The sequence below is a fragment of the Elgaria multicarinata genome, chromosome 11 (genome assembly GCF_023053635.1).
Source record: "Elgaria multicarinata webbii isolate HBS135686 ecotype San Diego chromosome 11, rElgMul1.1.pri, whole genome shotgun sequence".
In the NCBI taxonomy this organism is placed as follows: domain Eukaryota; kingdom Metazoa; phylum Chordata; class Lepidosauria; order Squamata; family Anguidae; genus Elgaria; species Elgaria multicarinata.
Window position 1 is genome coordinate 11,592,487 of NC_086181.1, and position 25,736 is coordinate 11,618,222.

Below are 25,736 nucleotides of genomic sequence, written 5' to 3' on the forward strand. Positions count from 1 at the left end.
CCACAAAAAGGCGGAGGGAATTGTAAATTTTAATCACCTTCTTCTCATTCATTATTTCCCTCCCTCCTTTCATTTCTCCCTTATTGGAAAATGAAAGCGCAAAGTGAGGAGAGAGGGAGGGGGCGTCATTACACACGCTTGATATGCATGGGCAATGTTAACTGTGCCAGCCTCGATTCAAAGCACCCGTGTAGCTTGTTCACACACTAGCGGAAGAAGTCTGCAGACAATATTCCCATGTACTTTTATTTACTTGAAGGTGTAAATCATAGAAGTCTGTTGCTATTATTTCAGGCATTCATAAATTACAGTCTCCATCGGAAGACAATGCAAGACACTGTACAGTAAAACAGCATGGAATAACAATACAAAACCCAAAGACATTAACACCCCCAAAACCAAAAGAGCAAGCTAGACCAAACTAGCAATAGGCTGAAAGCTTTAGAAAGCACACATGCCTGCCAGAAGGAAATGCCTTTCAAAACAGAAAAGTTTCCATCTGTCATTGGAATGACAGAAATGAGGGAGCCAATCCGGTCACAAGAGGAAGTGTGTCCCACAAAGTGGGTGCCAGCACTCAGAAAGGTGCTCTTTTGTTCTATAAGGGTAACCATTTGGGTTTCCAAGGCACTTGTAATATTAAGAATCCAAATAAATGCCCACTTTATTTACTTTTAATCAAGACGCTATAGCCGAAGAAGTTCTAGAGGGGTTCACAACCAGTCTGAGCAATAATAGTGTGTTGGTGCAGTGAGTTCTACCTTGCCCCGAATGTCCACTTAATAATCTAATGAGGTTTGCCTTTGGCCCTTTGCATATACCGTATTTCTTTGATTCTAAGACGCCATCAATTGTAGGACGCACACTAATTTCAGTACCACCAACAGAAAAAAACCCCTAAGACACACCTGCGATTCTAAGACGCACCCCATTTTTAGAGATGTTTATAAGGGGGGAAAAGTGCGTCTTAGAATCGAAGAAATAGGGTAAAAACACTTTGCGCTGCGATAAACCAATTGGCCTTTTAAGTAATTTTTAACATCCTCTTCAGCAGTACCCATCCAAGCTTTATTGCTGGGTCTGTAGTCATTATTGTTCCCATTTTACAGATCAGGAGCCAAGCTAACAATGATAACTTGGCAAAACTGAGTGGGAGAGAATACATTAGATTAGATTTAACAACTGCATCTGCCAAATGCCATTTCAGAAAGCAAAAATACTTAATAGATGACACAAAACAAAAGTGTAAAATAAGATTTTAAAAAAGACTATATTGCTAGAAAGACCAGATATCAATCTCTCAATTTAACCTACTTTAATCTATGCCAGTTCCCAGCATTCTGTCACACTCTAGTGTGACCACAAGAAACAACCCAGGCTGGGGCTACACAAACAGAGGGAGGCTTGATTTGTGCATGGAGTCCGTGGCAGCGGCAGGACACTCTTTTAATTTATTTACTAGATTCACATACTGCTTTTCATCCAAGTGATTTACTGAAAAATAAAATTGTAATAAAAATACAACTAAAATAGCTCTGACAGAAACACAGCCAAACAACACAAAACAGTCTCAACCAAATGTAAAACACAAGAACTAGCTGTGATAAAAACATCTTGAAACAAAAAAGGGTGAAATTCTGTGTATATTGAGACAGAAAAAAAACTCCTACAACTCCCAGCATGCTCCAGTCAGGACTTGTAGGACTTTTTTCCCCTGTCTGAACATGCATAGGATTGCACCTTTAACCAGCTGACTGAACATCAGAAGGGCTGGGGGCAGATGAAAAGGCTGTAGAAGATTGTTCCGCAACTCAGAAATGTCAAACTAGAAGGCCCTTTTAATTTCTTCCATAGAAGGGAATGGTTGCCATTCGTTCCATATGGTGAAATGGAAATAGTAATTTGAAAATACTGCAGTTCAGTGAAAATTATTTTTTAATTTATGCATTTATTCATTTTGCAGTTCATAGCATCCCAAAGGTTTAGACAGAGTAGCAGCATTTTAAAAATAGAAACTCCTTGCGAATATTAAAACAGAACTCTCATATCACCCTATCCATGACTTAAAACAATACTCAACAATACTCAACACATTGCCAGGAAGTACAAGTGAGTCACAAATTCTCCCTTTTGCATTTCTCAGGTAATGTTCTGGGATGATGTTTTTATTTTATATCTTTGTACAATTGTTTTGTCTTTAACATTTTTATTGAATATGATTTTTTTTATTTTTACTGTATTCAATTTATATATTTTTATCTTGTATGCTGCCTCAAAGAGCTTCAGAGACATTTTGCCTCTGAGGCTGAAACCTCAGATGACCCGTCCACCTTCTATTAATCACCATGGGGCACGATCTGCTGGGAAATATGCCTGCAGAAGCCCCACTGAAGTAAACCGTGGGCTGTACAGGAGACACCTGTTAATTGCCGTGGGGCTTTTTGAAGGAGAATTTCCTGGTGGTTTGTACCTTGTGGGTTTAAACATAGCTTACTCTGATGCCTGTGATGGCTTTCTCTGGAAACATACAAATTCCCCCCTTCACACATTACCCCCTAACTGCCAAAAGAGGAGACATGACTCATTTATGCTTCCTCTTTCAACTCATCCCTTGGGCTTGCGTTTTAGAGTCCAAGGGGAATAATGGTCCACAGTTGAAGGGCAACTGCTGAAACTCTTCACTGCGCATCCGCACAGTCCAACTTTAGTTCGTAGATGGTACACTCAAGAGGGTGTGCTTGGTTTAGGTTATGGTAGAATATAGGAATGGAGATGAAGGTGGAGTGATGCACGGCTACCTCAAAGATACATTGCTGGGATATCCAGTGTGGTACCTGTAGACACCTCTCTTGGTGCTCACCAGGGTCCTAGCCACTTCTGGTTTTTATTTTATTTTGTAAGATTTGTTCATCCTGTGGCTCTGGGAGCGAAGGGATGGTGCCTGGTTGATCAGAGCATGGTGTCTGTTGGGATAGAAGCAAGGTCTCGTAGGGCCTGTGTTGGGATGGGGCAGGGCCTGTTGGAGGCAGAGGATAGCATCTAGCTTGGCTTGGGAAGACCCTGGTTAGTGACTCAGGGTGGACCTGATGGGAGATGTGGGGACAGAGCCAATAAGTGGCCCTTTGCTGTGAGAATCTCTTTGTTCCTTGGCGCCTCTTGAGAAGAAGGGCAAACTTCTAAAGTTTCAGGTCAAATCCTGACTGTGGTTTCCATAATGGCTACCTCCTTGTGTGAATGGAGAAGATCCCCGGCTGGTTTTCAGTTTGTTTGGGGAACTGACCATGCTGCAATTGGCTACACTTGCACACTGATTCCAATGCAGCACTCGCAAGCCCCTTGAATTATGCCTAGCCAGGTGAATTGCACCATGCCAGGCTTAGATCGCATGTATGGTAGCAACAGCTCTGTAAGCATGTTCAGCCGAGGCCATTTAGGTAGCATTAAATATTACAAATATCTTTTAGAACTATGTTTCTTCTTCAACTTGTTCTGCATCGATTGGTTAGAGTTCACTTCTCCTGCTGGCAGGAGCACTACCTTATTTGGGAGAAAAGAAATGAATAGTCTTGTGACACCTTTAAAGATGAATAGTTTTATTGTGGCTGAAACATTTGAGAATCAAATGTTGATCCTGTAAAGCTATTAGGAATCCTTCTGTCTCTGGAAATAGCTCACCCTTCCTGAGCCATTCATATGATTGTTCTTTGTTCGTTTGTGGGTTCTGTATTATGTCGTAGTGCTTCCCGTGGAGTGCTTTTTGTGACCATTTTTCTTTTTTCTCTGTGAGTGAGAATGGTCGTGTTTGGTCTTCGTTTTGTAGTGCTAGGTTGAGTGGGGTGTAGTTTTTATCTGCTTTTATCCACCTTATGGATGGGGGTGTTTTTAGTGTGGAACAAATCTGAGTAATTTTATCTGTTTAGCATGGATTGTGTTGATGTCCAGCAGACCTCTTCCTCCTTCTTTCCTGCTGATTGATATTCTTTCAGTGCATGAGTTGGGATGGAGCATGCAGTGTTTTGTGAGTTCTGTGCAATTGAGTCTGTTTATTTCTTCGAGTTCAGTGTGTGACCTGTGTATGATTCTGAATGAGTATGTGAAGATGGGTATTGAAAATGTTTGTAGAGTTGAGTTTGAATTTTAGGATTTGTGATAGGCGAGTTTTGTATTGTAGTCTTAGTTGAGTTTTTACTGTGGAGTGATTGATTTTCATGTTTTGTTGGAATCCTAAGTTGTTTATTATTATTATAATTAATATAGTGCTTATCATGTTTACACTATTTGATGCACTCAATTATCTCAAATTAAAGCTGTGTTTCACTGATTTTTGTCTAGCGTAAATGACATGAAAGTAGAAATTGAAAAAGAAACATACTTCAAAGCTTATTGAAGGAAGATCATTTTTGTAGTTAGTACCCAAACAACTTGTAAAACCTTAGGAAAAAAGGTTTTTAGACACTTGATTCTTGCCACCCTAGCTCAGTACAGACTACATTAAAAAAAACCCCACAGCCACTAAGCTCAGCTTGGTGTCCTTCTCAGCCTGGTGCGCTGTGTGATGGTAAATTCTGGGGGCCAAAAATACATGGAATGCAGGCTCTATTCCACAAAAGCTTGTGTGTCATGATTAATCTGTTAGTTTTTAAGTTGCTACCACAGTACCTGCCTGTTGGTGTTTGCTGTAGCAGACTAACACATCTATCCAGCTGGGATTTTTTTTTTCATAGAAGCATGTTTACATTTTGCAACCCTGTTTTGATGCTCTGAGCTCACCAAGGGAATCCTGTTTCTTGAAAACAAAGCAACACACAGCAAGGCTGCATAAATTGTTGCTAGGTGTTTCTTTTCTGCCCTCATTTGCATTTGGAAGACAAAGCTGTGGTTGCATTTCCGAAATCTGGTGGAAAAGAAAACAGAGACTCTAACCTTAGTTCAAGAGCAGGCTCACCAAAACCTCTTCGAAAAGAGCCTTGGAACAAGGAAAGCAATAAGAAGTAAGAGTTTACCTCTGGCCGTGAGTAGTAGGGAGGCTTTCCTTGCTTGCTCACCCAACCCCACACAACCACAGTCCCCACATTCGCAGCCTTGGGACAAGGATGGGGAACATGAGGCCTTCCAGTTGTTGTTCGAGTACAATACCCATTAGTGGTCACCATTGGCTACGCTGGCGGGAGGTCCACATATTCCCCACTTCTGCCTTCGGTGATGGCAAGACATCCAAGAGAGAAGGTGTAGTGTTGAGGAGCTAGCTAACCGTGCTTGCTGGTAAGCAAAAGGGTGGAAGAAGCATTGGGGAAACTCTGGGAGGGTTACAAATGGAAGACACCTTCATAGAAGCATCTTTCGTGAAAAGTTCCATGAGTGAGACGGGGCGATTCCCTCATAAGAGCCTCGTCCCGAAACACCCTTGGTAAGGAAAAGGCCCTCTGCCCACTATCAGAGGCATCCTATTTTATTACTGCTCTTGCTTTGGAAAGGGGTTCTGGTGAGTTCTCTCTTGCCTTAAGTTCGTGTGTCCCTTTTGGCTCCCTAAGCCACCAGACCTCAGAAATTCAGCTGAAGTTTTCCCAAAGTGGATCCCTCTGCTCTCCATCTTCCAAATGTACACGAGCATCCTTGATAATCTTCATCTTTAAAATGGGGCCTTGCAGTTCCTCCCTCTCCCTATAGAGCAGCGGTTCTCAACCTGTGGGTCGGGACCCCTTTGGGGGTCGAATGACCCTTTCACAGGGGTCGCCTAAGACCATCGGAAAACACATATTTCCGATGGTCTTTGGAAACTGTATTGACTGAACTATGTCATGTATCATCTTTTGTATTATTAAAGCTATTGTTATGTATTATTTCATTAGCAAACCATCCCATGACAATGGATCGTGTAGAGAAGAACGAAAATAATTTTATGGTTGGGGGTCACCACAACATGAGGAACTGTATTAAAGGGTCGCGGCATTAGGAAGGTTGAGAACCACTGCTATAGAGTAATGTGTATGTAAGCGCTGAAGCTTAATTTTAAAAAAGAAAAGAAGACGAAAAAAGCAGCCATCTGTGGCTAGTTAGGGGTATTGTGGCCCCAATCATTCTCTTGTATACTTTTTTTTTTAAATGGGTGGTGTGATAGTTTTGCCTGGCCATTTCCTGTCCCCTCATAGCTCTGCTGCTCTGCCCACTCAGCCGTGCCGAGATGGTAGATAAGGTTGTGGTTTTCTGTTCTATTGTTTGGTTGCGTTGGGCTGATTTTGTTTATGAGGCATGCTCTTCGCTCCTTTCCACCTGCAGTGGCTATAGATTTAGACTCCCCCCCAACCACATTGAAACCACACAGAGAACCCTCCGTTCCATTACGCTGCTAGGGAGAATGGAGGGGCCTTAGGAAGTAGCAAAGGGCTGGGGCTGGGGCATATTTTGCACAGTCTTTTCTTGCAAAAAAAGGGGGAACCTTTTGGAATTTACTGTTACGTGCTCCTCACTTCCCCGAGAAGTTCCAGACGCAGCAATACAAGGTTTAGGGTGCAATCCTGTATCTGTTTACCTGGAAGTAAGCCGCATTGAATTCAGTAGGACTTACTTCTGAGTTTGGTGCCCTTTCCCAAGGCGATTTAAGGCATTTTAGGTGTGTGTAATATCTGTTTGTTTACAAATTGACATGTGCAAAGCTTTAATAACAGTTCCCTCTCCCACAAAAGCACATAGCACCCCCTCCCTTAGCACTCACTTCTTCGAGTCAGCTATAAAATTCAGCTCCCCCCCATCCCCACTTTCTGAACGCAGCCTATTTTCTGCTAGACACTCATATACAGCATCAGAACATAGGTCTTGGTCTCGTCCAGACTGGTTGGAGTGTCTGTTTCTGCCCAGAAATAGAACAGTTGTAAAGATCTTCATCACAGGCCTGGTCTGAATTTAGGTTCATAGTTATTACTATTCCCACAGTGTTTTCTGTGGTTGCTCCTCTGTTTGGAACTTCCTTCCCCATATCTGGTAGCCCGGGACCAACTTTGATGGCTTTTAAGTGCCAAATAAAAACTGTTCTATTTATCCAATGTTTTAATGACATTTGGTAGGCTTTGATTAATTGTGTTTTGTTGAGTCTGTTAATTAATGGCTTTTGCTTATTATTTTTATGTGATTGGGATGCTTGTGTTTTGTTGAGTTTTAATAGCAATTGCTTTTATGATGATACTATTTAAAATAATTGTTGTGTGGACCTTTTGGAGAACTAAAGTCCAAAGTCAGAGGGGTACTCTTAATCAGACCTTGAACAAACATCTTCCAGCTTTTGGTGCTTGTGAAGAAAATGTCCACTGATCATCATCAGTAACTCCCAGCATGCCCCAGCCAGACTTTTTTCTATCTAATTATTTTATTTTATTACATTTATACCCCACCTTTTTTCCTCCAAGGTGTACATAACCTTTCTCCTCTCTATTTTGTCCTCACAACAACAACCTTGTGAGGTAGGTTGGGCTGAATGTCTGTGACTGTCCCAAAGTCACCCAGTGAGTTTCCATGCCCGAATGGGGATTAGAACCCAGCAAATTTCTGCACTAATAAAATCACGACAGTTATTGGTATCATAAGCTGTGTTGACCATCATCTACATTGGTATCATAAGCTCTCTCTCTCTCTCTCACTCACTCTCTCTCTCCCTCTCCCTCCCACCCACTTTGCTTTGTTTACCATTCTAGCCAGATGAAAAGTTCTGGAGGACCCAAAATTAGCACACTATCTTGTGGTCTTGGGATTGACCTAATAAAGATATTGCCCTAAAATGAACTTTGGAATTATGATGATGATCATGCCATGGCACTACTATACAGAGTACAAGGGGTCAGCTCTCTGCCCTGTTCCCACTTCAATGGGAGCTATGTTTTTCTATTTATTTATTTATTTATTTATTTATTTATTTATTTATTTCATAGCTGAAGCCTCTGGGCAGTTCATAAAAATTAAAACCATTCAAAGTATAGAACAAACAGTATAAAAACACGATATAAAATACAATATAAAAGCACAACCAGGATAAATCAGCAGCAGTGCTAAAATACAATTTTAAAATACAAATTTAAAACAGCCAAGTTAAAATTAAATTTATAGACTGTTAAAATACTGAGAGAATAAAAAGGTCTTCCCCTGGCGTCTGAGAGAATATAGTGTAGGTGCCAAGAGAACCTCCTTAGGGAGCTCATTCCACAGCCGGGGTGCCACAGCAGAGAAGGCCCTCCTCCTGGTAGCCACCTGCCTCACTTCCTTTGGCAGGGGCTCATGGAGAAGAACCCCTGTAGATGACCTTAGGGTCTGGGCAGGTATATATGGGAGGAGGCATTCCTTCAGATAGCCTGGCCCCAAGCCGTTTAGGGCTTTAAATCTTAATACCAGTACTTTGAATCAGGCCCGGACCTGGACTGGCAGCCAATGAAGCTGGAAGAGGACTGGCGCGATATGGTCTCGTTGGCCAATCCCTGTTAGAATACATGCTGCCCTATTTTGTACCAGTTGAAGTTTTTGGACTGTTTTCAAAGGCAGACCCACATATAACGCATTGCAGTAATCCAAACGAGAGATTATGAGAGCATGGATACCTGTAGCTAGGCTATCTCCGTCCAGATAAGGGCGCAGTTGGTATATCAGCCTAAGCTGATAAAAGGTGTTCTTTGCCACTGAGTTCACCTGTGCCTCAAGTGACAGTTCTAGGTCCAAGATCACCCCCAAACTACGAACTCGATTCTTTAGGGGGAGTGCAACCCTGTCCAGGACAGTGTGAACATCACCAACCACCCGCTAACAGTACCTCCTTAGTTCAGTTACACATATTTAAATTTAGCTATAATAGGGTATGAGGACTAGGGGATTGTGCCAAAGGCTGCAGAGAAAAATTGGGATTTTAGGAGGGATGTAAAGGAAGAGCAAGAGTTGGCATTGTGAAGGTACAGTTGCCATGGGTCCAAATGTCCAGAGGTTAGCATTCTGTTTGAAGGGCTGTCCATTCCAACTCCAGTTTAAGGATGGAGATCCATAAGAAGGGAATGCAGGCATCAGGGCCCTTGGAAGTTGCCCATCAACAGTGAGCACCTGGACAGCAGACTGAGCATGGTGAACAGGTTACTACTTGGTCACATTCTTCCCCACTATGAGGAGATGCATTAGATTTCTGTATAAATTATGTCATTATTTCTAAATTTCCACCTATAACTAAATTAGTATCGGCAAATGTTATGCAAATCCACACTTTCCTTTGTCTTCTTTTTTGGCAATGTATTTCCTGTTTTTTGGCAGACTTTGTGGCTACCCTGCATGCAGGTGTTTTGCGAGGCTATTCTAAGCATGTGGGGCAGCAAGGGAGAAAGGGTTGAAACATCAGAGAGCAGGACGTCTTAATTTAGGTTTAATTCTTGCCTCTGCATTTAGGGTTAAATCTTGCTGAATTTGTTTTGTTTTATTTCTGTTCAGATTTTTAAATTTTATTTTGCGTTGTGAACTACTCAGAGAGCACTGCCATAGAGCAGGATAAACATTTTGATAAGTAAGTAAAATTTGCCCTCTGTATAAATTATGCACATTAAATAACATTGTGCATTTTTGCTTAATTTGACACTTCTGCTAGGCATGTTGAGGGGCAAAGTGTTACGTATGTTATTGCTAAGCTTACTTAGTGACCCCCTCCACTTCTGAGATTTCACTAGGTGTTGCATAAACACTTCCAAACCTCTCTCATGGATGGCGTTGATGCATGATGGGGATGATAGGAGTTGCAGTGCAGTCAACAATCTGCAATTTAACCAACACATCAGGTTGGGAAAAGCCGCTGTAGTGAGTATGGGCAAAAGACCAGCAAAGCCCTTCTTTATTGAACTCCGCCTCTCCTTCTTTCTCTCTTTAACCAATGAAGAATCATAGAAGTATCATGCCACACTGTCCAGAGCCATAAGGACTAGAAACTTTTCTTTCTTTAAAAATAAATAAAGGTGAAATCCTCCAAATGCTAAATTCTGAGGTTGTATGGTACTTGAGTAGAGTTACTTGTTTTCGGCTTTCCTGGTGTTTACGTATGTGTTATTTCCTCTTGAGATGGTGGTGGTTCTTGAGATACACTAATGAAAAAATGCTAAATATGCAAATAGACAGCTTTGCTGGGGGTGTTTAAAACAAACAATCAAACAAACATACCATGGAAAGCCCATTGTTCAAAATGCAATGTTAAAGAATGAAGGGGGCATTTTAAAGTCTGGCAGATTTCAATTATGGAAAAATTGCCCCATCCCCTGAAACGAAATAGCAGTCAAAGAAGGCCTGAGGAGTTTCTCACAATTTAGTGCCCTTTTATTTCTTTTCTAGACAGTAACCCCGAGAATGCAATGCATATACCAGAAATATTCGGTCCATATATATTAATTAAAAAAATTTAGGCAACAGATTCAATACATGCCAGGGGAATTGAGTGTTTTTATGTGTGTGATGAAGGCTGCAGTCCCATACACTAGGGTGGGCAACACCCTAGTGGGCAATGACGTGGCGTGCCACAGTCATTTGTCTGGGGTGTGTGCTCTGGTCACCACCACCGTTGCCCCTGCACCACTGAAATACCCAGGGACTCGCACCTTGTTTCCTAGCAGACTTGGGCTCCCTGCAGCCCGCCAAAGACCTCCATCACACCTATTTTTTTATCCAGATTTCATTCGCGGTTTCCCCCTCTGTTTCCTTAGTGAGACGAGTGGTGGGCACTTTCACGTCTCTGCGTTGTTGCGCTCTTTCAGTTCATGTATCTTTTCACCTGGAGTGCTCCTGCCCCACCCTTTGGGAAAGGTTTAAAAGGGAGGAAGAGTGAAGGTTTGTTTTGCTCGTTTCGAAGGGTGGGTAGATGAACAATCATTTTAACTAATTTATTTTGCATAAGTTTTAAAAATAAAGCGATCAAGCATGGTGATAGCTCTCTTAAGGAGAGCTTTCAGCATGCCAAGTTTGAAGCAGATCGGTTCATCCCTTGATTTTAAGGAATTTTTAAAATGGAAATTAACAAAATTGTTTATATCTGCGTAATTTTTAAAGATAGAGATCCTTTAGCTATGCCAAATTTGATTTTTAAGGATTTTTAAAATTTCTCTCCTTTTCCTGAAAGTCCACCAGTGCGAAGGATCGATTTCCCTTTCTTTTGATCTTGTGAAGCTGTGCATCTCCACGTTCATAAAATAGAGATCTGCTGTTCCCTTACTCAAGAGTAAATCCCATGGATTTCAACTGCATTTACATCCAAGTCATACTAAAATCCCATGCATGCTTACCATTGAGTAAACCCCATTTTAGTAAGTCTCTCTCTGTTCAATGTGTGTGCAAACCTTGTTATATGCATGCATTTAAAATTTATATTACACCCAGCCTTTGGGAAGGGTAAGCCTGAGATCTCAATATTTCATTAACAAATTAAAAATATATTAATATGCCAATAAAATATTTTTATTAACAAATTAATTTGCCTATCTGCATTAACAAATTAATTTGCCAACTGCATCTTAGAAAAATGGAAAATGACTTGAAACAGCCAATTAAAATAATCAAACGACAGGCAAAAACAAATTAATCTTTTTAGAGAAGGGAGCTGTCATGGAATAGTTTAGATTTTTGGTGGGTTTTTCTTAAAAGAAACTAGTAATTAAGCTGGATGTATTGCAGGATGTTTTCTGTGTTTGGTTTTTTAAAAAATTGCAAATGTTTAAGTGTGGATATTCTAAAGTGTAAGAAATCGGTGCCATGATTTTAATTTATATTGAATTTGGAAAGCCCAGTTATAATGAATCATATGCATGTCTTCTCAGAAGTAAGTGTATTTAGGCTTGCATCCTTATCCTTATCCATATTGGGTTTTTGACATCCAGTAGAAACTCTTTTGGACAGTCTTCAAGTTTTTCTTCTGGTTTGGGTTTATTGCCGTTGCAATAGAATTGCATTTTAGCTGGCTCTGATTTTTACCTCTTTGTTCATTTTATTATATTAGGTTTCTTAATTGAGGATGTAAAACCATCTTGGGGGTTGCATAAAATAAGAACTATTGAAAATTACTTTAAAAGTCCATTGTCTGAAAATGCATGCTGCCATTACTAACAACACGATCCTATACATGTCTACTCAGAAGTAAGTCACTACCCATTGGGTTTACTAACAAATCAGTGAGTGTAGGATTGCAGCATAAAAGATTTCAGGAAGGAAACATAGCTGCAGCATTCAGTAACGCAACATTCTGAAGGTTTGAAAACCTCTGCAGTAGGAATGTTCCCCAGTCTCATGGCTACTTCATACACATATGGAAGATCTTCATCTGTTGATGATTTCAGAATCCGCTGATGGATATCATGTGTGAAGAGATCATTGAAGAGAGAACCTTCACATTGCTTCATGGTGTGGCATCCATTCACACATTCACCTGGGAGTCAAGTGTAGGGGAGATGGGGTGGTAAAGATGCATGTGTGAATCTGTCCCCAGTTTGAACTTCATCTCAGAGGTATGCTGGCTCTGGGCCTCATACAACCCAAAACATGGTTTTGGAAAATTCAGCTCACTGTTGGCTCATATACAAACCAACAGTTTTTCCCTCTGAAGAAAGCACCCCCACCCTTGCCCCCCGCAGACCTATTGAGCTCTTGCTTCAATTATTGTTTTTAAATCTAACTTTTTGCAATTTCCCTTTCACCCCACTCAGGAACATCACACTGCCACTTTATGAAAAGCTCTTGTTCTGTTTTTGAAACTAATTGCAAAAGGTACATTTGTTTTGCTCTAGTTTCCTGCAAGAGTACAAAATATCTGGGGTGTGAAACACAAAAGCATCTTCTGTCCTGGCTGCACGTTTTCACACTATTCTCTTTGCTCCACTCTTGTTCTTCTGACAAGGTCTTCGCTAATATGGGGCTGTGATCAGAAATAAGCCCATCTCATCTAGTTTACCATAAGTTTAGGAAAGGGCTCAAAATTCACAGAAGGCAATGGAGGATTCTAGTGTGGAACTAATGTTAAAAATCTGCAAACTGAACTGAAAAGGAAAGCAGGGTACAGTATTTTGGATTTCTTATTATCCTTGCTTTTTAATTTTAATTTTTAAGTGCTGGGGTTCAGATATGTCTGTGCACCAGATATGACTGGCCTACCTTACAGGGCTGTTTGTAAGGACTACCAACATAGTGGGCTGGTTCACATGTCACAGTAAGCAACACTGAAAACAAGCTATGGTGGGTTGGTTAATTGCTCACGAAGTCATGCTGCTGCTGACAGATGAGCGGGTGATCACTGCCTTGCCATGGTATGTTTCCGCCTTCGTCCTCCAGCCTTCTCTCAACATGTATCCCAGGAGCCTTTGCAGCACAACTTCTCTATATTCCTGCTGTGATGCGATTCTCCCGCCCTGTTTCTTGCCTTCCTAAGCACCTGAAGATATATATGCCATATTTTCGTAGAGTTACCTTTCTTTTCAGTATTGAGGTGGTTGAGGGTTTTATTTATTTTAACACTTAAAAAAAAAGCCCCCTTGGCTGCTCCTTGCAGCCCATTCCTCTGTGAGGAGTGGCTGGGTTTTGGCCACTCTAGCTAGGTGGCTCTGTAGCTGTTTCCAACAAAATATGTACAAGCCACTCTACTGGGTTTGGATGTCACAACAAGCCACCCTAAAAACAAGCCACCCTGGACAACTAAACAACAAGCCATGGGTTCTCAGAGTGGCTTGTGTATGGTTAACAAACCACACTGAGGAAACCGCACCAGGTTCGAACATCACAACAAAACAAAGGTGACAGCCCACCCTATGCTGTATGCATGCAGCCTAGTTTACACCCATGGTTCTCTGGATGGGGGCCTTAAAATACAAAGTTTGTGGTTTCATCAGTTTCTAGGTGAACTGAAGCTCAACCAAGCATGTAGTTAGACCACAAAGTTGTGTATTTAATGCTGAGTGCTGGTGGTTGCAGTTGGGGCTATGAAACCACAGCTGCAGTAGTTCTACTTTCTTAAGAATGGAATAAGCATTGAAGATTTTCTCTCTCTCCTATGACCATGAGGGCTAGAAACCTATTCTTTTATTTATATATAGCAATACGCCTCCATCTTTAAAAAACAAAAACAAAAAAACCAGAAGTTCTCTAATTACTGTACGATGCAAAGAAATCCCAACAAGTGCAGGTTTTCTATTTCTGCAACTGCATAGTGAGGGGGGATTGCACTTGTTGAATTTCCATAAAATATACAAACAGCAATTTAAAAAACAAAAATAACATAATTGGGAAGACCCAAAATTAAAACTGAAAGAATCTACTGGGTAGCGGATAAACAAAAAGCTTGCCTGGGGGTGGGTGGGAAAGGCTTAAGGTGATGGCAGAAACTACTTGGGTGGGGACAGGCAAAACTCTTGAGCTGGGGACTCCCATATCCTGGGTGCCATCAGGGAAGGGCTTTTAGGCAGCTATCCAGCCCCCTTCCCTACAGCAGAATGAGCAGGGAGGGTACCCTGAGGAGTGAGAAAGGACATAGGGCAAGACTAAAGATAGGCCAGGAGAGAAAACAGGCTGAGATGCACAGGTAGGCCAAATGGACTGTTGCTCAGGCTATAAGGCCTCAACCAGGCCCAGAAACCTTTCTCTTCAAGGAGCTCTCCAGTGTTTCAGAGGCAGCAAGGGTGGGGTTTGACAGAAATGCTGTCAGCTAGAGAGTTGGCAAGTCTGAACTTTTGGTGCTTCCAGATGGAGGGTTCCTAGAAGCTATTTCATCTTTTCTTGCTTCACTTTTTTTCTGGTAAGAAAAAAGACAAAAGAAACGTGATCTGGACCTCCAGTAAAATTCAGTGGATGGGGTGGGGGATTATGCAAAAAAAAAAAGCCTCATCTGAGAACACCCTGATCCTCTGACAGTAATTGGGGTCGTAGCTAGGAAGGGGCCGTAGCTCAGTGTGATAGAGCACCTGCTTGGCATGCAGAAGGTCCCTGGTTCAATCCCTGGCTTCTCCAGGTAGGGCAAGGAAAGAATCCTGCCTGAAAGGCTGGAGAGCTGCTGCTTGTCAGTGTTGACAATACTGGGCTAGATGTACATGTATATTGATGGTGCTATATAAATAAATAAATAAATAAATAAATAATAATAATAATAGATGGGCCAAGGATCTGACTCCGTATAAATCAGCTTCCTTTGTTCCTATGATTTAGTTCTCCCAATGCAAAGCAGAAGAGTCCTTAATGCTAGCAGCTGATCTACTCAAATCCTGAAAATCTCTGGCTGCCATTTGTTGAGCCCAAGGGCTGAACCTAAGTTGCAGGAGGCTAGGAAATGAAGGCCTTGCCCATGTCTAGGGTCAGAGCTTGGGAGAGAGAGTGAGATAATGAGAAGAGGCCTGAGGCTTCTGTGGTCCAGTTCTCGCTGAGGTGGTGAACTTGTGACTACACCACTTCACATGGCAGTCATGGACCCTTTCAGTCCAGCAGGGAACGTTTTTTCTTCCAGCAGAGTTTGGCGTCGTTAGTTTATGGCCCACATTTTAGACATTGAGGCAGCTGTCTAGGCGGTGTTTTAACACATTTTTATGCTATTTATTTTTATTGCTAGTTTATAAAGATCTGGTTTTATGGCCTATTTTGCAGAGGTCGCACATTTTGGCCGACCTTAATAGCTAAATAAATGTGCTTGTCATGACCCTGCCTGCCCCTATGAGGAGGGATGGTGTCCTCCTGTCTGAGCTAGAGGCTTAGCAAGACTGCGGGGTGGGCGGTGTTGAGCATTTAAAGTGTACTTTTAAAAAACATGCAAATAGCAGCCAGCTTTGCGGGGATAATGATCTCGATTGCAACGAGGCGTGTTTAACCCTTTCCCTCTTCGCAGAGGAGCTGATGAAAATCCCTCCTTCAAAGCTGCCATTTCCACTACTGGGAAGACAGTTTCTATTGGCACCAGTCTTGCTGCTTACGTAGCACTTCTGAAGTTGGTACAAGAGGAGCAGCAGGGAGATCCTCTCCTCTTTTTCAAGCTCCAGAGGAGGGCAGGACACTGTCTTACACGTTGCTGAGCTTCAGAGATGCTCAGAAATCAGTGGGAACGTGTCTTTCAAGTGTGTCTTAAAGTCAAGATGGTGTGAGGGAAAATCCCCGCCTTATTTAAGGCTCAAGGGAAAGGTGGGGACTCTCCCTAGTGCTGTGCTCTCATTGGAGTGAAAGATTCTCTGCCAGCTGTGCCCAGATTTGTGGACCCTTGATATTTTGTTTCCTTGAAATGCTTGGCATTTTGTTAAGCCAAGCCTCCTCCAGACTTCCAGGTGTGTTGGACTACAATTCCTATCATCCCCAACCAGCATGGCTGTTGGCTACCTGGAACTACAGATTGGATGGGAAGTAGCAGATACAATTTATTAAATAATTCAAGGAAGAGGAAAGGCTAGTGCATTCTAAAGCTAGTGTGAGCTAAACTGCAGGAAAAGTACACCTTTTACTGTAGCTACGGAGGTGACTCTAGGTCCGCCTTCCCCAATCTGGTACGCTCCAGATGTTTTGGACTTCAGCTGCCATCAGCCCCACCTTGTACAGCTAATGGTCAGGAATGCTGGCAGTTGTAGTCCAAACCCTCTGGAGGTTGCCAGGTTGGGAAAGGCTGCTCTAGCTGCACCGTCTTCGAGACAGACATGGTATCTGTGGCATCAGGATACATCCTCTGCCCCAGTTGAGAACTGCTCATTTTTTGTTTTGCTTTGCTTTGTTTTCATGTGCAATGCACCGCTGCTTGTCAGACTATGATGGTCATTCAAAATTGGGTATTTCAAGGCATTCTATTTCATGGCCTATCAAAACCCCTCAACCAAATCTTCCAAACGTTGGGAGAAACTATCGCACCTTCAGAGGGGATTTTGTTGTTCTGTTTCAAACTCAGGAGCGAAAAAAGGAATACAATTTAATTTTCTTTTGGCAGAACTGAATCATCCTTTTTTTTACCCCCTCAGGAACATTGAAGAGACAATTGGCGACAAATCTATGGAAAGGGAATAGCTGTCTGTTGGAGTTAGGTGCACCCCATCTCTCGTGTCTTCCCCCCCTCTTGTCACAGCCATTCAGTTTAACTCGATGGCTTTCTTAGTGCAAGATGTCCTCCTGGTGACATGCCTTTGGTAACCTCATCAGACAGGTTCTCCATTCTCATAAACGTACCCAATATGTTATTTCAAGGTGACATGGAAGTTCAGGGCAAGACTTTTGCGAGAGTTGATGATTTTGTCAGGGCGTTGATGGGCAGTGGGTCAGCCCCTCAAGGGAGGAAGAGTTTCCACATCATCTCTCTGTGCTAACGTTATTGTGTTCACAGGGCTGGACTTCTGCATTCTTCTCTTCGCAATGGCATACCTGAGTGTGGGCTGGAAGCCCTGCTCTGGATGATATGCCCTCATTTCTGGTTTTAGCATAGTTCTGAATTGGGGTTTGAGAATTTTTAACATTGACAAGTTGGAAGTGATTAGCCAGAGGGATGGAAAATTGAAACAGGAACCTGTCTTCAGGAAAAATTAAGCAAAACTGTTCGGTCAAACACAAGAGAAGGGAACCTATCCAATTTTGCCTTGTCCTGCTGGCTGCAAGTTCCTAGTGCTGTTCCTTTGTGGCCTGCTGCAATTTTGCTTTGCTTTGCTGGTTGGAAATTCAGTGAGTTTCATAGTGAATTGACTTTGAGTTTCCTCCCATTAGCAGACATGGGAAGGTGAGGGACCGTGGAGCTCTGAAAAGCAAGGGTGCTGTTTCCTTTCTTTTAGAAAGTAGAAATGGCATGTAGTTTTGGCTGTTTTGCACTTTGTTCTAGTTCAGGAATGAGCAGAAAATAGATTGGGATCTATTTTTTATTTTATTTTATTTTATTGCATTTGTATACCGCCCCATAGCTGAAGCTGTCTGGGTGGTTCATCTACTGGAAGATCCATCCGAGTGATTTGCAGTAGATCAGCATGGATCTCCTGATAGTTTAACAATAGCAATTTATAGGTTTATATGTTTAATTGGAATCTGTGATCTGTAGTAATTCAGATGTAGATATGTATGTAACCTTCCCCAACCTGATGCCCTCCAAATGTTTTGGACTACAACTCCCATCATCTTTGACCATTGTGATTGGGACTGATGGGAGTTACAGTTAGAAAAACCTGAAGGGTACCAGTTTGGGGAAGGATGGTTCATGGGTTGTAGTATCCTGAGCCACCATTTCTTTTCTGGCTCCAGTTGGTGGACCTGAGGATGTGCGAACAAGCAAAACTTGAGTTTGTCAGACTTTTTCCAAATTCCACCTCAAACCTTGTTCTATCTAATTCTGTATGAGATTGCAATCTTTGTGATTTTTTTTCCTTTTTTGTTTTGTGCATATTTTCCCAAATCAGTTGTACCCATCTTTGAAATGTACACATTCTTGTCCCATCAATTAAAGTGTGTTTGTGTGCATTTTTCAAAAGAATGCTTTTTTTAATGCACAGTTTTCAAATGTATGCATGTTGTCAAACACTTTTTTGTGGGGTGGGGCTGGTGGGGCTGCGAATCACATTGCAAGCCTGGAAATGTACTGACTTCAACTGCTACTGCATGTGAGTCCATGTTCGGTTCTGGAGGTGTGCAATGAGTAAATTCTGATTTAAACAAACAAAAACAGAAATGAATTTCTCATGCATCGATAGGTGGATCTCAGGATCCTAGTAAAAAAACAAAGTAGATTCCACAAATCTGTCCACCCCTGCAGGGAAACTTAAGTCCAAAGCTGTTGTCCCTGAACAGTCTCTTGCAGAAGCAAGGAAGCACGTCAGTAGCTATAAAGCTTATATATTATTATAACGCTGTATGATCCTGTGACAATTTTCCTTGTGCAACTGTTCTTTGGATCCAGTGTGGATGCAAAAGCATTTAGGATTGCCCTACCAATGATGACAAAACATTCATTCTGGTCAATGCTGGGAATACTGTGACCCTGGTTCTCTTCACCCCACTTCCTTAGATTCCTTTGTGGCCCAAATTGCTGCAGTGTTGTGTTGTGTTACTGCACTGGTGTGGGGAACTGCTTCCCTGCAGCTTCTTCCCACACGGATCCAGTAATGAATCAGAAGGACCCACGTAGGTGGGCCAAAATATGTGATTCCTTTCCACATAAAAGTTACCAGATGATGTTTGTGTAGGAAGTAACCGCATAATGACCTAGTTGACACAAGCAACCGATGACATGGTAAAATCTGTTCCTGGACTATACCTCTTCGATCATGTGGTGCTGCCTAGGCTGAGCCAGACTCTTGGTCCATTTAGCTGCTCTGACTGGCAGCAGGCTTGTAAGAACCCTGGGTCAAGGTCTTTCCCAATACAGCTGCCTGAGATAGTTTCAAGTTGGGGGTTGAACCAAGGGCCTTCTGTGAGCAAAGCAGGTGCTCAGCCACTGAACTACGGTCCCTACAGACTCAAGCTAAGGCATTGCATAGTTGAATGATCTTCCATCAAAAAAACCTCTAAAGAATTAGCCCTACTTTTAGACAGGATGAGATATAGGGCTAAGCCTTAATCGTGGTATCTCAAAATCTTCCTCAGCTAAAATTTGGAGCGTCGTGAAAGGAAAGCAAAATGTCAATTTAGCCTAGCAGTATAAAGATATTATTTTATAATTATTAATCACATTTTTACTACTTTGGGGGAGTGCGATAAATGGTGTGTCTGCACCTCCATCCCTGCGACGTAGACTAGGCTGCAAGACGCCCTTTTGTTTAGATTCTTCAGAGGTAGAACCACAACGATTCCCGTATATTTTTAGTATCCCTTATCCTGCTCATGTGAGAAGACAGGCGTGTGGCTTTTATATATGGAGAAGGAGAGGTCTCTTTCATAGCTTCCTTTAGCCATATTACAGGCTGGGAGGCAGTATGAGGTTCCCTACAGGTGGACTCCTTTCTTACAAGCCCAGCTTCCCCAACAAAGACAATGACTGATAGGGTGCCTTCCAGTCAGTATGAACCCCCTAACTGCCCTAATCCAACCTTTCCCAACCAGGTGTCCCCCAGGTATGATAGACTACAACTCGCAGCATTGCTCAGACAGCATGGGAGTTACAGTCCAAGACATCTGTAGAGCCCCAGGTTGGCGAAGGCTACCCTAGTCTGACCAGCAGCATGGGGGTGTTTCTGAATTAAACCAGCTCATTTTCCACCCTCAGACTCAATTGTCTCCTATTGCAGAGGCTGCAGCTTACATGCCTTTGGGGGCTGTTCTTGTTTCATTTCTTTCATTAGGGTAAACCTGGCCCTTGCCTACACAGAGCTGACTGAGGAATTATGCCGCTTGAGGAACCTAAGTTCTCTCCAAAGCCAGATTCTCCGGACGCTTATGCAAGAGCAGGCCATCAATGGTGGTGAGTTGGGCAGGGGACAGGGGGCAGGATTCAGAAGAAGATTGAGCTTTGGGCATGACTCGTAATTCCTAAAGCAAGACCAGGAGTGTGTGTGTGTGTATGTAGGGAAGCCAGAAATCATACTAAAAAGGAACGAAGGAAGGGCAATATTTATTTATTTATTTATTTATTTATTTATTTTCACCCCCTCCTAATTCACTAATCAATTTGATTTGGTGATCATTCTGATCCTGAGTATGAGCAAAACCAAAACTTGCTGGAGTTGAGAGGCTCTTCTAGACTGATTATATCAGCAGGCAGCCCCTTCATGGGTTCATGCCCCCTGCGACCGTGGAAATGAGTCAGCGGATAAAGCCAGCGTTGCCTTTGCTACATACAACATATGGCTCCTGTTAAAAATGAGGTCGAACTAACTAGAAATACTTCCCAGGCAATGGGTTTTCAAGTTGTAAGCCTATGCGGCAGGGTCTTGCTATTTACTGTGTTATCTGTACAGCACCATGTACATTGATTGTGCTATATAAATAAATAATAATAATAATAATAATAATAAAGTGACCTCTTACTGGTACAAAGTGTTTTGCTGCCCAGGCCATTTGTAGAAAGCAGACAGATATTGTGGTGTGTGTGTGTGTGTGTGTGTGTGTGTGTGTTGCAGCCTGAGAATATCTGCTCCTCCTACAGCATGACTCTTCTCTCACTTGCTCCCGATCCTTGCCAGGTCAGCGCCATTCTCCCCACTCCCAGCGCCATTCTCCCGCCCAGCAACGCCACTCTCCAGCTCCTCAGTGCACTTCCCCAGCTCAACAAGGCAGAGCTTCCGGCCCTCCATGCCAGTCTCCAGCCCTGCAGAGACGGTCCCCAGCACCACCTTGCCAGTCGCCCGCACATCAGCGCCGTTCCCCAGCCCCGCCGCCTTGCCAGTCGCCCGTCTCGCAGCGTCGATCCCCAGCCCCGCCGCCCAGCCAGCCTCCCGCCCAGCAGCGTTGCTCGCCGGCTCCAAACTGCTCGTCTCCCGCCATCACCTCGCAACACAGATCTCCGGGCGGTGAGAGGAGCATGATGGATCTGGGCTATTCCAAGCCCTCGAGCCACCACATCAAAGCAAGCTTCCAAGGCCGCCGGAGCTACTCGGAGGTGAGCGATGCCAGTCTGTACCAGCAGAACCGCTCTCTCTGGCTGCAGCCGGAAGCGTCCACCTTACCAAAGCACCGTCCCTACGGCGAGGTTTACGCCAGAGACGCCTTCGAGGAGCACTTGCGCTTTGAGAAGCAGTCCTCGGACGAAGACGACTGGGCCCTCCCAAGTCCCCCCAGCCCCGAAGCAGGGGGCATCCGCTGCGCCTCCTTCTGTGCAGGGTTCCCCATCCCCGACACCTCCACGCACCGGACTGATGCCTCGTACTCCAGGGCTGAACATGCCCAGTCCTGGCCCTCAATCAATGTAAGCAACGTGCCATGCTGTGTATGTTCTGTGCCTTGCCCTCGCCCTAGTTGAAATGCACTGCTATCCAGAATCACTTACATGCATCTGCATAGATTTTCTTACGTTGCCAAACTTGTCTTACAAACCAAGGGTTTGCAATATGTTCAGAGGGTTTTGTGGTAAGTATGTGAATGTGGAGTATCTGACTGTCCGAGGCCAAAGGCTGAATCAAGATAGGGAAGGAGTAATGCTTCATCAGGCAAGATGTTACAAAAAGCAGGTTGGGAATAAATAGAGTAGGAGGACAGGCTGATTAAATGTTATAATCAAGATGTCTGCATAGCTAGAAACCCTGTGCAGGCATTTGCCGATATGCAGAAAGGATTGGGGCCTCACCCTCCTCAGTTCAGACCTTGCCGGGTTGAATTGGCAAGGTCTGAACAGGAACTCTACTCGTGTTCGCTTGAACGCAAGTAGAACGCTCCATTCGATCTCAGATCAACATGGCAAGGAATGGCAAAGATTTAACTGAGGGGTGGTTGGGCCAGTGTGCACAGCCCTGGCCCACTTTTAAGCCCTCACACGTTCAAGCCAACGGCTGAACAAGGCTAGAGTTTTAAGATGATACAGAGGAGGAAGGTTTGCAGACATTTACACTGGATCTGCCTGGTGATGTGATGGTTTTCAGTTTCAATGCCCCTAGGACCACTGGAAACAAGAAAGTAGCAAAGAATTGTTGATCCACGATTTTGGAACATATAAAATCCAGCTATTACACATTTTTTTGCTAATCTTTAAGTTGGTCTAATGTATTACACCATACGGATGTTGGAATTTTTCTCGTGGCCAACCTGGCTGCCTTTTTGTTTTGCATGACTTTGAATCCAAGAATTGGGAGGAAAAGTATAGCATGAAAATATTGTGATTATCTAACAGTTAGATAATGAAAATATTTCCATTCTATATTTTTATTTCCAACACGCTTTGTGGCAGATATACTTGTTTTCAAAGTTTATTCATAAATTCAACATTTTAGATTTAAATCCACAGGTAGTTGCTACACTTGGTGGCCAATTCTTAAATTAGCTACAGTTTTTCTCCTCGTGTGGCACAGAGTGGTAAGCGGCAGTTACTGCAGCCGAAACTCTCCCCACGGCCTGAGTTCGATACCAGCGGAAGCTGGTTCTCAGGCAGCCGGCTCAGGTCGACTCAGCCTTCCATCCTTCCAAGGTCAGTAAAATGAGTACCCAGCTAGCTGGGGGAAAGGTAACTGCGACTGGGGAAGGCCATGGCAAACCACCCTGCTACAAAGTCTGCCAAGAAAACGTCAGCGAAAGCAGGCGTCCCTCTAGGAGTCAGCAATGACTCAAGTGCTTGCACGAGAGGTTCCTTTCTTTTCTCCTTAGAGCTGATAGCAAGTGTTGAGAAATGTTCCTATATTTTACCTTTTGACCCACACCATGTCATAGAGAGGATTCTAAAAAGCACCATTCACAGTGTCATGCATCCCACCCACCCCATGGGAGTTTCCCAGAGCCAGTATTGTGCTTTCCCTGTGAAGTTTCTCCATTTTAGCAACCAAACAGTTTCACCTCTATGCAGTGATTTTTGTGACTGGCCAAGTCCTTTTACAGAGGCAATGCTGATCAGGACCATGTCTGACGGATATGCTTTTCAGGATACTTTTAGAACTAATTTAATTAACAAATTATACATATTTTAAGTTTGGATATTTTTTTTAAACGACACCTTTTTCTAATTTGCCTTCCTTCACCAACCCTGTATCCTTTAGTTGCTGATGGAGACGGTGGACTCCGACATCCGAAGCTGCCCTCTCTGCCAGGTGGCCTTTCCCATTGGTTACCCGGACGATGCTTTGATAAAACACATTGATTCACACCTGGAGAACAGTAAGATCTGAGGCCTGCACCGCCGCCCTTCCTCTTCTGGCTTCCTTAATGAGACCTGTCCACCTCGCCCTACCCCCACCCTTCTTGGATGCTGCATGAAAAGTGGTGGTGCAACAGGGGCTTTCTCTAAAATACCTCCAAGTCTCCGGTAGACTGAACCGTGAAGAGTTTTGCCTCCCCCTTGTCCTCTTCTCTTGGCCTTGGTTTGTAACGTGGGTTTCCTCTCCTTCCTGCTCATTATGAGCAGGGCCTGCAATAGTTCTCCAATGCTTGAACCAGCGATGGAGGTGGGCGAGGGGGCAAGAAATATGTGTGGACCACACTTTAGCAGGGCATAGCCCCCACCCCATCTGAATACTCAGAACTGAGATTGCCTTCTGGGGGTGCTCTGTCTACATGGTTCAGTTTGGGTGTGTTTGGAAGATCTCAGGGTAGGATGAGTGAGAAATCACCCATGGTTGCGTGTTTGGGGGTGGGGGTGGGGGGACGGATAGATGAACTCCAACCCACTGAAGGCATCGCCTGCAAGGTGTAAGAAATCGAACGGTTTCATTTTTTGCAGGAGTATCCAAGTGGGTCAAATCTCCCCCCACCCTTTTCAGCTACTGTGAAGGGCAATTGGGTTGGTAATTTATCGGACATAGAAAGCCTTGGCCTCCAGCTGCGGGCTCAAGTGTCTTCGTCTTGGTCTTTTACATTAAAAGCCCACTTTTAACGATGCTGCTGAGAAATAGAGCCAGCTTCCAGAGGTGTAGCATGGACGTTCTTATGTTATTGCACTGGACATTGTAACACACAAAGCTTCCCCCGCTCTCCCCACAAAAGGAGCCCCCTCTCTCCTTCGTGCTGGTTCCTTGCGAGTTGTACCGGAGGAATTGTGGACCTCTGGCTTGGGTAGAGCTCCAGGAAGCGTTCTCTCCCACAACCACCACCCACCCACCCACCCACCCACCCCCGGTGACTGTCTGTGTTCTCTTTTGGTGACTGTTCTCCACCTTTCTCATAAACAACTCCTCACCTTGCTTTAGATAGTTCCCGTATAGCAAAAATTGTACTCGCCACATTCTGCCTCATTCTTCTTCTGCATTGACAGCATGTGGACACTGTTTTTCACAACAACATAAATGTAAACACCTTTCTGATATCTGACATCCACCGTTTCTCTTTCATTCTCTCTCTCTCTCTCATTCACTGGCCTTATCGAGCATATCTTTTGCTGTACTGTTCTAAAACAACGGGCACGTTCTGGTTGATCTCCTGCTTCCGGATGTGTGGTGCCTCCGTATTGTGAGAACTGTCTCTTTGAAAACTTCCTGACCATACATCAGGCCTTGGTTAAAAGAAAAAAAGAGCTGCATGGAATTTCTCCTCTTGAGGCAACTGTCTTCCTATCACCAGGTTCTTTATTAACAAATGTTTATGTTGAGATTTATAGCCTGCCTTATCCCAAGGTCTCAGGATGCCAAATGGCAAATAGATATGGGTCCTTGTAGATCCCAGTCTAATCGTGTGGGGACTAAGAAGAGAACAGAATTCAAAAATGAGACATAGAATAGAAAGTTCATTTATTTGTAATTCCTTTATTCCGACTCCCTTATCCCCGTAAAACCAATTGTACTCTACTGCAACTTGTTTTTTTGATGACTTGAAACCATCACTAACCTATCACTTTCATCCTCCTCATCTTAACTGTGATTGTTCTCTTGTCAAAATTGCACATTGCTATATTTTCTCCCTTTCATCGAACTTTCACTTCCCATTTCGTGTATTAACATCATAGTAATTCTTTAACTGAGTCCTGCCTCTACCGAAGATGGAACTAGACATGATGGCAGCAGACCCATGTCTTCAAATGTGAAGCCAGGGGCGGCCCGGTGGTGTCACTTGGAGATGTAGTTGGTAGCAGGAGAGGTGCTGGACCTTTTCTCTGTTCACGGATTCCCTCCTGCTACTTAACACCTCCTTACCTTGGCTGCATTCCTTCTCGCCAGAATTATTTCCAGTCTCTGAGATTTTACTAGCTCCTTTGTGAGGAGGAA

At 43.4% G+C, this 25,736-nt stretch overlaps 1 protein-coding gene across 1 annotated transcript in view; it reads left to right on the forward strand.

Annotated features, from left to right (window-relative positions):
• The window catches only part of TBKBP1 (TBK1 binding protein 1), a 69,893-nt gene extending 45,719 nt beyond the window's left edge, over window positions 1–24,174 (forward strand). The window contains exons 8-10 of the mRNA XM_063137368.1: window positions 20,244–20,362; window positions 21,084–21,805; window positions 23,580–24,174. Of these exons, the coding sequence (XP_062993438.1) occupies window positions 20,244–20,362; window positions 21,084–21,805; window positions 23,580–23,708 (970 nt within the window). The 3' untranslated portion in view covers window positions 23,709–24,174. The remainder of the gene's footprint in view (window positions 1–20,243; window positions 20,363–21,083; window positions 21,806–23,579) is intronic.
• The last annotated feature ends 1,562 nt before the right edge of the window (window positions 24,175–25,736 follow it).